The sequence below is a fragment of the Macrobrachium rosenbergii genome, chromosome 26 (assembly GCF_040412425.1).
Source record: "Macrobrachium rosenbergii isolate ZJJX-2024 chromosome 26, ASM4041242v1, whole genome shotgun sequence".
NCBI lineage: Eukaryota > Metazoa > Arthropoda > Malacostraca > Decapoda > Palaemonidae > Macrobrachium > Macrobrachium rosenbergii.
The window spans coordinates 46,032,424-46,047,296 of NC_089766.1; the positions used below are offsets into that span (position 1 = coordinate 46,032,424).

Below are 14,873 nucleotides of genomic sequence, written 5' to 3' on the forward strand. Positions count from 1 at the left end.
TTAACCTTGCATAAAGGTACCCTGATGATACTGACAATTAAAGGTACCTCTGAATAGTGACTGATAGCCACAGTCATGAATTCCAGTTATGTTCTGAGCTACAGTTGATCCCTGGTATTCGCGGGGGATGCGTACCACTGCCTCCCATGAACAGCTCAAATTTGCGAATACCTAAAACCCCTCTAAAAATGCTTGTAACTACCTATTTTGAAAGTTCAAAACACCAAAACTAAAACTGCTTATACCTGAATATATTAATAGTTTTATCACAAAAAGTGCATTTAGTCATGAAAATGATATGAAAATACAGTAATTTGTGAATATTTCTCTATGGAAAATCCCACGAATAGGTGAATTTTCTGCGAATAATGTGTATATAAATTCCACAGAGAAATCGATGAATAGGTGGGGGTCCACTGTTTATTGCACAGCATTTCTCTGTACCTTACATTATGAGCTATATAACCCCGTGATTCTCTTTCCCTTATTCCCCAGTTACTTTTGGTGTGGCCTCTATGGAATTATGTCTATTAAAACTGGCGTCACAATATCTATGTTACTGACGGCGAGCCTCTATGGGAGATACTGCATTTTGTTTGATGGAGATGCATGTGGTTTAGGTTTTTCCTGATATTTTCCCTTCGAACTATAATACTGTATTTGAATCTACTGTATTAAATAATGGCATTTGTACATAATATATTCACAATACATATTCCTACATTAGGCCTCTTTGAATTATTGTTGTTTTTTTCAACTTAATCCATCAGTTTCTCCATGCTAAAGATACAGTGAGTTAGGAGGTAGGCCAAAGCTTTCTCCCTTACTAGACCTAAAAATGATCCACAAATTCCATACTTCAATACATGAGTCTCCTACGATGAAAGATAATGTGTCAGACAGGTGGGGTTTCCGTTTGTAAAGTTTCCAACTTGCAGTTAGTCGGTGATACATAGTTAGCCTACTGTGGTACAAAGTGTCCTCAATCTAATATTAACCTTATTCATCGCAGCAGACGCAAAGGTCGACAGAAAACCTGCTCTGAAATTTCCATAATCACCTCTGGAAGCACTCGCATAGGACGCTAATTATGTATTTCTGATGTGGCTACTTTTTAAGTTTGTCACCAACAATTGTAAATCATTAAGACATAGCTACTTTCTAAGTTTGTCACCAACAATTGTAAATCATTATATTAAGACAGAGCTATTTTTTAAGTTTGTCACCAACAATTGTAAATCATTATATTTAGACAAGTACAATACTTTGTTACAATCTTAGCCCAGGCCTGTATAATACAACATTCACCATTTTTCTACATACTGATCGCAAAAGGCACAAAATAAGAAAACATTATATACTACGTGCATAGGCAGTCCTTGAGTGGTCTCAACATAAGTTGATCCGATCTTACGACGCCTTTCAAAAGTATTAATAAAAAATTTGTTTCCGACTTAAGGTGAAAATCTGAAGTTAAGGTGGTCCTGAAGTTTATGGCGAAAATCCAAAGTTTTGGCGAAAATCTGAGGTTAAAGCAGTCCTGAAGTTAAGGCAAAAATCCGAAGTTAAGGCAGTCCTGAAGTTTAAGGCGAAAATCCAAAGTTTAGGCAAAAATCTGAAGTTAAAGCGGTCCCAAAATTAAGGCAAAAATCTGAAGTTCAGGCAGTCCTGAAGTTTAAGGTGAAAATCCAAAATTTAGGCAAAAATCTGAAGTTCAAGCAGTCCCAAAATTAAGGTAAAAATCTAAAGTTAAGGCAAAAAACCAAAATTAAGGCAAAAATCTGAAATTTAAGGTGAAAATCCAAAATTTAGGCGAAAATCTGAAGTTAAAGCGGTCCCGAAGTTGAGGCGAAGATCTGAAGTTAAGGCAAAAATCCGAAGTTAAGGCGAAAATCCGAAGTTAGGGCTACAATCCGAAGTAAAGGCAAAAACCCGAAGTTAAGGCGAAAATCCGAAGTTAGGGCTACAATCCGAAGTAAAGGCAAAAACCCGAAGTTAAGGCGAAAATGTTAGGTTGGGTACAATTTCTAAAGCAAAACCCAGTTAATTAAATAAGTTAAGCCACACCACAGTAATTGAAAAACCCGAAGTTCATCCCTTTTATTTTTATTTTTAAACATTTTTTAAAGGCAAAAACCCGACTTAAGTCGCGAAAATTCAGTCTTTTAGGCTCCAAGTAAAGGCAAAACCCTATGTTAAGGCGATAAAATCCTATGTTAGGGCTACAATTCCTAAGTAAGGCAAAAACCTATGTTAAGGCGCTAAAATAGGCCTATGTAGTGGGGGCTACAACCAGGTAAAGGCAAAAACCATAAGTAAAAAAGTTAAGGCCAAAAATGAAAGTTGGGGCTTTAAAATCAGTAAAGGCAAAAACAGGAAAATCGGCCCGGGTAAAACTTTAGTTTAGTTGCAAAGGCAAAAACCCTAGTTAATTGCGAAAAGGTTAGGTACAACCGCTCAAGGGGCAAAAACCCGAAGTTAAGGTCGAAAATCTGCCCCAAATTAGGGCTACAAGGTAAGTAAAGGCAAAAACCTGGTTATGTGACTGATGGTGCTATTAGGGCTACAATCCATTTCCCATAAAAACCCTGTGGGAGTCGATGCATAGGCCTAATTATTTGCCCCTAAAACCCCTGCGATGTTAGGCTGGGTACTAATTTCTCAGCTCCCTCAATTAAATAAGTAAGCCAACCACAGGATTGAGGGTAAGGCTTTCATCCCTTTTTATTTTTATTTTTAAACATTTTTTTAAAGTTAAGATCCGACTTAAGTCGTTTTAATGACATTCAGTCTTTTAGGCTAGTATAGGCCTCCTATGGGGATAAAGGCCATGTGAGGGGAATTGGCCGATGCATACAGGCCATAACTATTACCCCTCTAATAACCCTGTGGGGCTAATACAGGCAGAGGCATAACATTATATAAAAATTGACCAAAAATGAAAGTCGCAAACTTTAAAATCACGACGAAACCAGGAAAATCGGCCCGGGTAAAACTTTATTTATCTGGAGGGCGATAAATACCAATTGAGGTTTTCGACCAGGGTAGGTTACGCCTTTTCCCTTCGCAGAGCCCATTTCAGGAATGCTGCCCCAAATTATAGGTTAATAATTAGGTCTGTTTTGATGATGGTAATATTTTGCTTTTTAAATTTCAAACAATAAAAATACTGGGAGTCGATGCAAGGCCTAAATTAGCCCTAAAAATCACAGAGGAAAGATGACGGTAAAGTTACCCCCAGGGGAAGGAAGGATCAGACATATTGAAAACATGTGGCCTCAATGCATAGGTCTATTAGCTCCTAAAACCCTGTGGGTCTTGCTTTCAGATGGTTATTTTATTAATTAAATTATTTTATATAATATTTACGTGGAAATAACCCTTGAATTATTATCTAGGCATTCATTATATCTAATGGGCAAAATGGGCCTAATTATAATATAAAGAGGACTAAATAGGCCTCATAATTAATTTGGGGCTAAATAATCGAGAACTCAAAATGGTGCTTCTTTCACCTTAGGCAGAGCCTATTTATATTAGACTTCATTAATAATTACTGTTTTATATTTAAAATTTTATATATTTAAATTCCAAACAATAAAAATATCTAAATTCTGCAGAAATTTAAATAAATAAATAAGTTGTCGTGAAGAATCGGGAAGGAAATCAGACATATTGAAAAATTTGGGACAAGTCGAAGCCGGTGGGTCGTCTTTCGCCGTTGGTAATTTTATTAATTAAATTACTTTTATATAATATTTCCGTGGAAACGCAATTGAATTATTATCTACATTCATTAGAAATTTAGCTAAATAAATAATTTATCGTAAAGAATCGATAACATAATAGTTAATTTGGGACTAAATAGTCGAACTCGGTGGTGCTTCTTTCACCGTAGGTAAATTTAGTAATTAAATTACTTTTTTATATAATATTTACTCGAAAACGGAACTGAATTATTATATAAATTCTATAGAAATTTAACTAAATAAATAAATAACTTGTCGTGAAGAATCGGTAACATAAACTATATATAGTTAATTTGGGACTAAAAAGTCGAACTCGGTGCTGCTGCTTCTTCTTCTTTCTTCTTCATTTTTAGTAATTAAATTATTTTTATAATAATATTTACGCGAAAACGGAACTGAATTAATATCTACATTCTGTAGAAATTTAGCTAAATAAAAAATTTATCTTACAGAATCAGTAACATAAACTATATAGTTAAAATGGGACTAAAAAGTCGAACTCGGTGGTGCTTCTTCTTCTTCTTTCACCGTAAGTAATTTTAGTAATTAAATTATTTTTATAATAATATTTACGCGAAAACGGAACTGAATTAATATCTAAATCCTGTAGAAATTATAGCCATGACTGAAAGAAATTTGTAAATACATCATTTATTGGAAAGAATCGACGGACACGAAAACTATAGTTGCTTTGGGACGAAAGAGCCGTCACAAAATAATAATAATAATAATAATAATAATAATAATAATAATCACCCATCCTTTGCCATGGCACTCGGAGCACTGCAGCGACCCCGTGCCCTTACACCGGTGGCACTCCTTGACCGAAGCCGTGTGGGGCACCTGCACGACCTTCACCTCGTCGTGGAACATGTGGGTGGGGCGCGCCTCCACGTCCCAGGGTAGGGGGGCGGGGCCGTTGGAAGGTCCGTCGACGTCGCCCCCGCCGTAGGGCGTGAAGGCCCAAGAAGTCTCGCGCTTTTCGGTAAATGTCTGCAGCTCGTACTGGAAATAGAAGAAGAAGAAAGAAGATTATTAGATTACGGGAGGAAAGAACGATAATTTTAGTCAATGGGTACGATTAAAGACAGTGACGTCACTCAATGTTTACGTTCTCGCTCTGCCCTTTTGATATTTTTTCGTAATTTTGACGATTGAAAGGATATGCCAATGTAAAATTGTTATTGCTGCGATTCAGTATTCAAAATAATGATCAATACTAATAAATATATCAACAATAAACTGGTATTCAATTATAAATACTTATACAGTTGATACATCAACAGACTGGTAAATCATTACAATGTAAAATCATTATTGCTTTGAATCAGTATTCAAAACAATAATCAATACTGATAGATATATCAACAACAAACTGGTAAATTTTGACAATATAAAGGATATACTAACACAAAGCATTATTGCTGTGAATCAGTATTTAAAACAATAATCAATACTAATAGTTATATATCAACAATAAACTGGTATTCAGTTATCAGTAATCAATGCCAATTCTCAGCGTAAAAATAACAATCACATCTCACATTCAAAAATTATATTTATCCAAAATATGTTGCAGCGTCTCATCGTATGAACAGAGACATCTTTATAGACTTGTGCAAAAGAATTGTCTTTATTATGAAAAAGAATGAGCAGAGACAAGCCACAATACACAGTATCATAAGTGCTATGGGACATGTCCTATCTGGATATGAAAGGCCTGATTTTGGAAATGGAAGTAAACAATTACAAAATGCGTCGAAGTTACTTCGGCGCAATCGAGTTTTCTGCACAGCGTATAATCAAGGCCACCGAAAACAGATCTATCTTTAGGTGGTCTCGGTACTGTAAGCCGCGGCCCATGAAAATTTAAAACGGACGGCCCTATATCGTTACCAGACGCATGAGTAAGGCTAACTTTAACCTTCAAGAAAATAAAAACTGCTGAGGCTAGAGGGCTGCAATTTGGTATGTTTGATGACTGGAGGGTGGATGATCAACATACCAATTTGCAGCCCTCTAGCCTCCTCAGTAGTTTGTAAGACCTGAGGGCGGACAGAAAAAGTGCGGACGGACAGACAAAGCGGGCACAATAGTCTTCTTTTACAGAAAAATAAAAAGTGATCGCAAGGGTAATGTGTTTCTTATATGTAAAAAATTGTGAACTAACATAGCTGTACTCACACACACACACACACACACACACACACAAACACAAACCTATGATCAAAATCATACAAAGCTAACGCAACGAAAACTTCACAGACCTGTTTTAAGAACAATTTGTTACGGAAAACGACCTCTCTCTCTCTCTCTCTCTCTCTCTCTCTCTCTCTCTCTCTCTCTCTCTCTCTCTCTCTCTCTCTCTCTCTCTCTCTCTCTCCCTCCTCACTTACGTATGCACACTAAATCTACGGACCTGTCGAAGGGCGGAAGAAGACATCCTTCCCTACAGGTCCCAAGGGACCTGACGGAGACAGAAGTAGAGAGAGAGAGAGAGAGAGAGAGAGAGAGAGAGAGAGAGAGAGAGAGAGAGAGAGAGAGAGAGAGAGAGAGAGAGACTTTTAACAAACAAAACTCATAACAACTCGTCCTAATAATAATAATAATAATAATAATAATAATAATAATAATAATAATAATAATAAAATAAAGTATTTTACTCAAGTCACCGAATTCCAGTCGAATCTGAAGACACCCAGGAAGGATCTCGACCACCTGTTATTGCAAACAGCGAAAAACCCACAAAAGAATTTCTGCAGAGAAGTGTCACCTGGCGAGTGGTTCCTTCCGCCTCGAGAAAAGCCAAATCCTCAAGGGGTTTTGAGGGGGGGAGGGGGGAGGAGGACGGGGGTTGTGGAGAGAAGCTGGAGAATCGAGAATGAAAATGAACGAGAGATGTGCATTTGCCAAAAAACAAAATGGCCGTCACTTTGGGGAGTGAGAAATGCATCTTAACTCCGAGTTTGTTTCTATAAAAAAAAGCTGGTGCTACATTGGCTTGTTTTCTAAGCGTCATCTACTCCGAGGTGCTAGTACTTAACATGATGGAAGCTCTTTCGGACGCCTTGTTTAGTACTAGCCCCCCTCGGATATCAAAGTATTATGTACACCCATTTCTACATTGTGTGGTCGATAAATTATATTAAGAAACGATATCTTTGATCCCCGAGGGGCTAGTACTAAACATGGGGCCACAAGGAGCTTCCGCCATGTTTAGTACTAGCACCTCGGAGTAGGGGACGTGTAGAAAGTAGCACTACTTAATGACAATTCAAGAAAAAGAGAGGAGAACTGGACTTTTTTTTCTTAACTATTATTATTATTATTATTATTATTATAATTATTATTATTATTATTATTATTGTTATGCAGAAGATGAAACCTATTCATATGAAACAAGTCCACCAAAGGGGCCATTGGCTTGAATTATTATTATTATTATTATTATTATTCAGAAGATGAACCCTATTCATATGGAACCAGCCCACCAAAGGGGCCACTGGCTTGAAATCCTAGAAGCTTCCAAAGAATATTAAGACGTTCATTAGGAAGAAATAAAAGTAAGGCAATAGCATTCCGCTATTTTGGCAACTTTGAAAACAAACAGTTCCTCTTGAAGAACTGTGAAGAGCATTTGTTTTTATCCTAGCTGTAGGGAGGGTTAGTGCCGTCAGTGCACCTCACGTGGTGCACTGTAGGCATTACTGAAGGGTCTTTGCAGCGTGCCTTCCTTAGGCACCTAGCTGCTACAACCCCTTTCATTCTTTTTACTGTACCTCCGTTCATATTTCCTTTCTTCTATCCGACTTTCCTCAACCCTCTCCTAACGATTGGTTCATTGTGCAATTGCAAAAGGGTTTCCTCCTGTTACGCCTTTCAAACCTTCTTACTGTCAATTTCCGCTTCAGCGCTGAATGCCCTCACAGGTCCCAGCGCTTCTTGGCCTTTGGCCTAAACTCTCTATATTCCATCCCATTCCCACCTAAACAAGTTTCCCCGAGAGCTGAAATTACAGTATTTTGATGTTGTTAGCTGACTTGGACAAAAAAAATAAGTTCGTGTAATACCTTCGAATTATACTTTCAAATTCCGCGTTACTTGGGAGCCGCGAACTACGCGACTGTTCCGGATAAGGAACTTTGAATACCGCGGTTTTTTATTTATTTCCCCCCCCCCCGAGTCGTAGTACAACTTCATTCATCGTGATTAGACGGAGGAAACCATTCGCGTTCTTTGGCGGCAGTTTGAATGGCGCCTAATTATTTGAAGCCCCCAGTTTAACCGTCCAATTAGGACGCTTGAGTCGGGACTTGTCCGGAACGAGTTTACATGCGATGCATTGCTACCCTAATACTGTTCTTCTTGCATTTTGATACATTTTTTATCTGATTTTTAATTTATTGGTTTACTTTTTTTTAGTGACCTTAATAGTCTTTGGAAGCTTCTTGAATTTCAAGTCAGTGGCCCCTTTGGTGGGCTTGTTCCATATGAATAGGTTTCATCTGCTGAATAATAATAATAATAATAATAATAATAATAATAATAATAATAATAATAATAATAATAATAATAATAATAATCTTTGGAACCTAGAATTTCAAGTCAGTGGCCCCTTTGGTGGGCTTGTTCCATACGAATAGGTTTCATCCACTGAATAATAATAATAATAATAATAATAATAATAATAATAATAATAATAATAATAATAATAATAATAATAATACAGACAGTACGTTTAACGAACTTCAAAGACAGGAGTAAAATGAGCTCGGGCGAAACTGAGTCAGATTAGGTCGATTCTTAAGATGCCTTGGCTTCGTGTTGCTCTGGAATTCGATCAACCGGAGTCCCCCCCCCACCCCCACCGTGAGAGGAGGAGGGGGTGTTAAATTAAGGTTGGAGTGGGGGCGGGGGAGTTGGGGTTAGGACCAAAGAGATAAGTGGAAAGGAAATCAAATTTAACCGGGATCGAGAAATGTATAAAAAATCTGTAATTACACAAAGGCGATTCGATAAACAATACGTCTCAGCGAGTAATACTGGAAGCAGCTCTCAGAAGAATGGATCACCTAGACAGAAACTGCACAGAAAGGGTGAATATGAAAAAACCTAGACAGAAACTACATAGAAAGGTACCCAGAAGGATTTTCCAGTCTTCATGGCCAAAGATATTACTGTAAATCATGAACCACACTCTTCCAAACATTGTACCCAAAGCTTAAACATCGAAAAGGTGAATTCATTCTTAACTGCCACAGGCATTTCAAGTGTCTCTCTCTCTCTCTCTCTCTCTCTCTCTCTCTCTCTCTCTCTCTCTCTCTCTCTGTGGCCTGAGAGGAAGACCGGCCTGCAGGTGACAAGGTGGGAGTGACAGCCTGCATTATGTAGTTATTGATTATCTAAATTATTGAAGAGCCAGCGGCGTAGGTCAAACTCGGGTTTTAAGGATGATAATTTGATCTGGGCGCAGAGTACGAGGAATAAGGAGGTGGAAACGATGTGGGAGTTTTCTGTACATCGTATAATCAAGGCCACCGAAAATAGATCTATCTGTCGGTAGTCTCTGTATAATGCTGTATGGAACTTTAATTACGGCCCAGTGGCAGTCTGGCCTATTTCGTTGCCAGACGCACGATTATGGCTAACTTTAATCTTAAATAAAATAAAAACTACTGAGGCTAGAGGGCTGCAATTTGATATGTTTGATGAGTGGAGGGTGGATGATCAACATACCAATTTACAGCCCTCTAGCCTCTGCAGTTTTTAAGATCTGAGGGCGGACAGAAAAACTGCTTGACGGACAGACTATAACTGGCCATCTCCATAATAGTTTTCTTTTTACAGACAACTTAAAAAAACCAACATCATCAAAATGCTTTAGGAAATATCCCACCAAGAGGGTGGAGGAGGAGGAGGAGGAGGAGGAGGAGGAGGAGGAGGAGGAGGAGGAGGCGGGATTTGTCTCTGAAACAGCCCCCTTGCTCTGGATTAAGAATACGCACTTCTGACCTCTACCAATCCCGCTTAATTTAAAACGCTCTTCCCACGCACAGAGAATCATCTTCGAATTGCAGTCTGACTTCCAAACGAGAGAGAGAGAGAGAGAGAGAGAGAGAGAGAGAGAGAGAGAGAGAGAGAATGAAAGTTTCCGCCATCGACAATTACAAGACACATATTGGAGGCTGACTCCCGACCTCTTTCCAAAGTCCTAGCGAAGGATGGATGGCGGGGGAAGAAGAGAATGAGGAGGAGGAGGAGGAGGAGGAGGAGGAGGAGGAGGAGGAGGCTTGGAAAAGGAAGTGGGGGGGAGCAGGGCGAAGAATAGCAAAGATGGCGGTAAACTATTAATGGGTTTTAATACAACCATCAAACTTTCTGTCGATGTCAGCAGGATCTCAGACGGGGAGAAGCAGTTGAACCGAACCGGAGGAGACACACACACACACACACACGCACACAGGGATTGTCTCTCGTGTCTGATGACCTGATTGAAGATGAAAGGGAAAACAAATGAGCGTCGGGGTGGTGTGGGATGAGAAGAGGAATCGATTTCCGAGTGCAACGAAAATCAAGAAGCCGCCGAAGATTAAAGGACCGGAAGGTGGTGATGGCGAGCGAAGAGAGAGAGAGAGAGAGAGAGAGAGAGAGAGAGAGAGAGAGAGAGAGAGAGAGAGAGAGAGAAGCGTAAAAGAACCGCACAAACGGAATCTTACTGAATCCCAATGACTTAGGTTTACGAATGTCTGAATACCGAGATGTTGAGATATGCGGAGATGAATCGATTATTAGTTCAATTAAAATTTATATGGAACAATTATTATTATTATTATTATTATTATTATTATTATTATTATTATTATTATTATTATTATTATTATTCAGTAGATGAAACCTATTCATATGGAACAAGCCCACCAAAGGGGCCACTGACTTGAAATTCAAGCTTCCAAAGACAAAGTTGCTCGTTAGGAAGAAGTAAGAGGAAGTAAAGGGAAATACAGAAAGAAGAGATCCCACTTATTAAAAAGAAAAAAAGAAAAAATAAATAGATAAATAGAAAAGAATGTATTAAAATGCAACAAGAAGAATAGTATTAGGGTAGTAATGCATTGCACCTTCGCTTGAACTTCTGAAGAAGAAGAGGTTCCAACTGGACGACGTCCTCAGAAGGGAGGCTGTTCCACAGTCCAGCGGTGTGAGGAGGAATAAAGGACCTCTGGAACTGAGCGTATTAACAGTGCTACTGTACCCATTTAAAAGAAAGAGAGACTTCTGTTTCGAAGTGTTCCATCCAGCAATAAGGAACCTTCCTAAGATGGAGGAAAAAATATAGTTTCTCTCTCTCTCTCTCTCTATAAATTTTCATGCTCTGAATATCAACTTTCAGTTTCACTTTGCCTGACTTTTCTTTTTTTTTCTCTCTCCTTGCACTGGTTTCTCTCTCTCTCTCTCTCTCTTCTTCTTCTTCTTCTTCTTCTTCAACCCTGACTTCCTTATCCTAGTCTTACCACTGGAGTATTCTCTCTCTCTCTCTCTCTCTCTCTCTCTCTCTCTCTCTCTCTCTCTCTCTCTCTATTACGGCGCTAGCTTTTTGTCTCGGGACCAAAATGCCAACATCTCCTATTCACGGCGCGCCAGCAATGATCTAATTATCTCATCATGTCGGCAAAATTTCCAAAAGGCTGATGCCTCCTTGCGATCTCTCTCTCTCTCTCTCTCTCTCTCTCTCTCTCTCTCTCTCTCTCTACTTGGTTCGTTCCCTGGCAGAGAAAATGGGCGTGGGCGGGCCTTCTTCTCAACATAGTCTTTCCCACGGTCTGTTCTCGCATTTTTTTCTTTTTTAGTTGTCTGTAAAAGAAAACTACTGAGATCTATTTGTCTGTCCGTCCGCACTTTTTCTGTCCGCCCTCAGATCTTAAAAACTGCTGAGGCTAGAGGGCTGTAAATTGGTATGTTCATCATCCACCTTCCAATCATCAAACATATCAAATTGCAGCCCTCTAGCCGCAGTAGTTTTTGTTTTATTTAAGGTTAAAGTTAGCCATGATCGTGCGTCTGGCAGCACTATAGGTGCCAACAACACAGCTTACCACCAGGCCGTGGGCGAAAGTTTCATGGGCTGCGGATGAGAGTTTCATAGGCCGTGGCTGAGAGTTTCGTACAGAATTATACGCTGTACAGAAAACTCGACTGCGCCGAAGAAACTTGTTTCTTAGAGGAACAGATTCCAGGACTTCCAGCAACTGGTCCGCTAGCTGCAATCATCTTCGTTCCTTTTACTGTACCTCCATTCATATTAACCTTCTTCCACCTTGCTATCCACCCTCTCCTAACAATTATTTCATAGTGCAACTGCTAAAGATTTTCTTAGAAATTCATTTCCCTCTATAATGTGGTTCGGATTCCACAGTAAGCTGTAGGTCCCGTTGCCAGGTAACCAATTGGTTCTTAGCCGCGTAAAATAAGTCTAATCCTTCGGGCCAGCCCTCTCCAGGAGAGCTGTTAATCAGCTCAGTGGTCTGGTTAAACTAAGGTATACTTAACTTAACATCTTTCAAACCTTTTACTGTCAATTTCCTTTCCAGCGTTGAATAACCTCATTGGTCCCAGTGCTTGGCTTTTGGCCTAAATTCTGTATTCCACTCCACTCCACCATTAAATTAAAAGTTATAAATACACAAAACAAGACTCAAATAAGACAGAATATTACAAACAAACAAACGAACGTTACTCCAAGCCAGGCTGATAATCAGTGCAAAAAAAAAAAAAAATCTAAGAAAAAGTTCAAAGAGGAAATCTTTGAGAAGTTATGCAAATTCAAAAGCCTTCTCACGGAGGACATAGTTTGAAGCACCTTCCGAGCTAAGGAACACAGTCTGAAGCACCGTTCAAATTAAAGGTAATGTACCTTACTGCCAGAATTTCACTTCTGCTCGTACGACTGACTGCCCGGGTGGAAATAGACTTTGCAGTCAAATAACGATGAAAATATGTAATATAGAGCATATACATCTTATGGGAAAAGTAATTAATGAAACCAGATTCAAAATATCGTATAATTGTTCTTAGCAAAATCCACACAAGTAAAAAATGCGCCCAAGTTTCTTCAGCGCAATTGAGTTTTCTTTACAGCGTATAATCAAGGCCACCGGAAATAGATCTATCTTTCGGTGGTCTCGGTATAATGTTGTATGGAGCCGCGGACCATGAATCTTTAATCACGGCACGGTGGTGGCCTGGCTTATATCGTTGCCAGACGCACGATTATGGCTAACTTCAACCTTAAATGAAATGAAAACTACTGAGGCTAGAAGGCTGCAATTTGGAATGTTTGATGACTGGAGGTTGGATGATCAATAAACCAATTTTCAGCCCTCTAGCCTCAGTAGTTCTTAAGATCTGAGGGCGGACAGAAAAAGTGCGGACGGACGGACAAAGCCGGCACAATAGTTTCCTTCTACGGAAAACTATAAATAGGCAAAAAGCGATAATTTACAGTTCATTCCCCAAAAAACAAGTCAATCCAAGAACGCGAATACCTAAAACGACCGTCGTAAACAGCTAGCATTTTCAGAAGGAGCGAGACCGAGGTTAAATTTAGACATCAAGAGATGGTGTACGGTTTCAGAGCCGTGACCTTCTACGAGGACCCCCCGGGGAGGAGTGGGACTGGGAGGGGGTGGGGTAGGAAGGGGAAGGACCATGTCAGCGAACGGGCTTAGAATTTCAGTCCCCAAAATGGTTTCTGTTCCCTAATGGTCAAATATGGTAATTCGATGAGTTCCTGGGTAATGACCCGGGGCCAAAGATTTTGTGGGGGGGAAGAAGGGGATGGGATGGGTCTTTGGGTGGGCCTCGAAGGTTTTCGGGAGGGGTGGAAGGCGAATTGGGGTAGCCGCGCGGAAAGCGAATAGGCATTATTCAGGATATACAAGGAAGGTTGTTCAGAGGTGTCATCAAGAATATATCATCTTCTCGTTTGGACGTGAGGTAATTATGCGATTTAAGCTTGATGACTTAAAGATAATAATAATAATAATAATAATAATAATAATAATAATAATAATAATAATAATAATAATATCCTTTATTTCAGCTCAGGACCATATACCGGAAAATACAAAGTAGAGACAAAACAATCCACAGAATCTAGATATACGAGATAGAATGATAAAAATGATATTTGACAATATCCAAACAGTTGCTGGAGTAGTGGTAAAAACAGTTTATTCATAATAATGGTAATGGCAGTACTGATATTGAGGATAATAGCAAAAATATTAAAAATGATAATTAAAAACAGATTGCATGAAATTAATTTCCAGCTAAGGGACATTAGGTGGTTGCAGAAGTCAGGTCCAGAGGACTAAATACGAAAGGTGAAAAAGCAACTCTCAATAATAATAATAATAATAATAATAATAATAATAATAATAATAATAATAATAATAATAATAAAAATAAAGTTTTGGTCTATATTACCCTGGCGTCGCAACGACAAAGGGCATTGACACAATGAAAAAAAAAGGGGATATCAGTAGGCCTGAACACAGAAGCAATAACTAAAGACCAGCGCTGAATAAAAGAGATTTATCGCTTCAAATCACACATTAAATGTTGTAAAAAAGCAACCCAGTTATTATTATTATTATTATTATTATTATTATTATTACTACTCAGTAGATGAACCCTATTCATATGGAACAAGCCCACCAAAGGGGCCATTGACTTGAAATTCAAGCTTCCAAAGAATATTATTATTATTATTATTATTATTATTATTATTATTATTATTATTATTATTATTATTATTCAGTAGATGAACCCTATTCATATGGAACAAGCCCACCAAAGGGGCCACTGCCTTGAAATTCAAGCTTCCAAAGAATATTAAGGTGTTCATTAGGATGAAACCTATTCATATGGAACAAGCCCACCAAAGGGGCCACTGACCTGAGATTCAAGCTTCCAAATATTGTGTTCATTAGGAAGAAGTAAGAGGAAGTAAAGGGAAATACAGAGAGAAGAGACCCCACTTATTAAAAAGGTATTAAATAGTCGCTATTTACTTAATTATTTCAAGTTCTCTCTCAACTGATATTTCTATGACGACTGGAGTTG

The 14,873-nt window shown here is 38.7% G+C and overlaps 1 protein-coding gene across 5 annotated transcripts in view; it reads right to left on the reverse strand.

The window, feature by feature from the left end:
• Positions 1–14,873, reverse strand: part of LOC136853155 (protein SSUH2 homolog) — a 792,844-nt gene that overhangs the window by 11,223 nt on the left and 766,748 nt on the right. For all 5 annotated transcript variants that reach the window (XR_010857373.1, XM_067128470.1, XM_067128469.1 and 2 more), the window contains one exon: positions 4,506–4,754. Coding sequence is in view for 4 of the 5 variants with exons in the window: in XM_067128470.1 (XP_066984571.1) it covers positions 4,506–4,754 (249 nt within the window). In the remaining variant the exon portion in view is untranslated. The remainder of the gene's footprint in view (positions 1–4,505; positions 4,755–14,873) is intronic.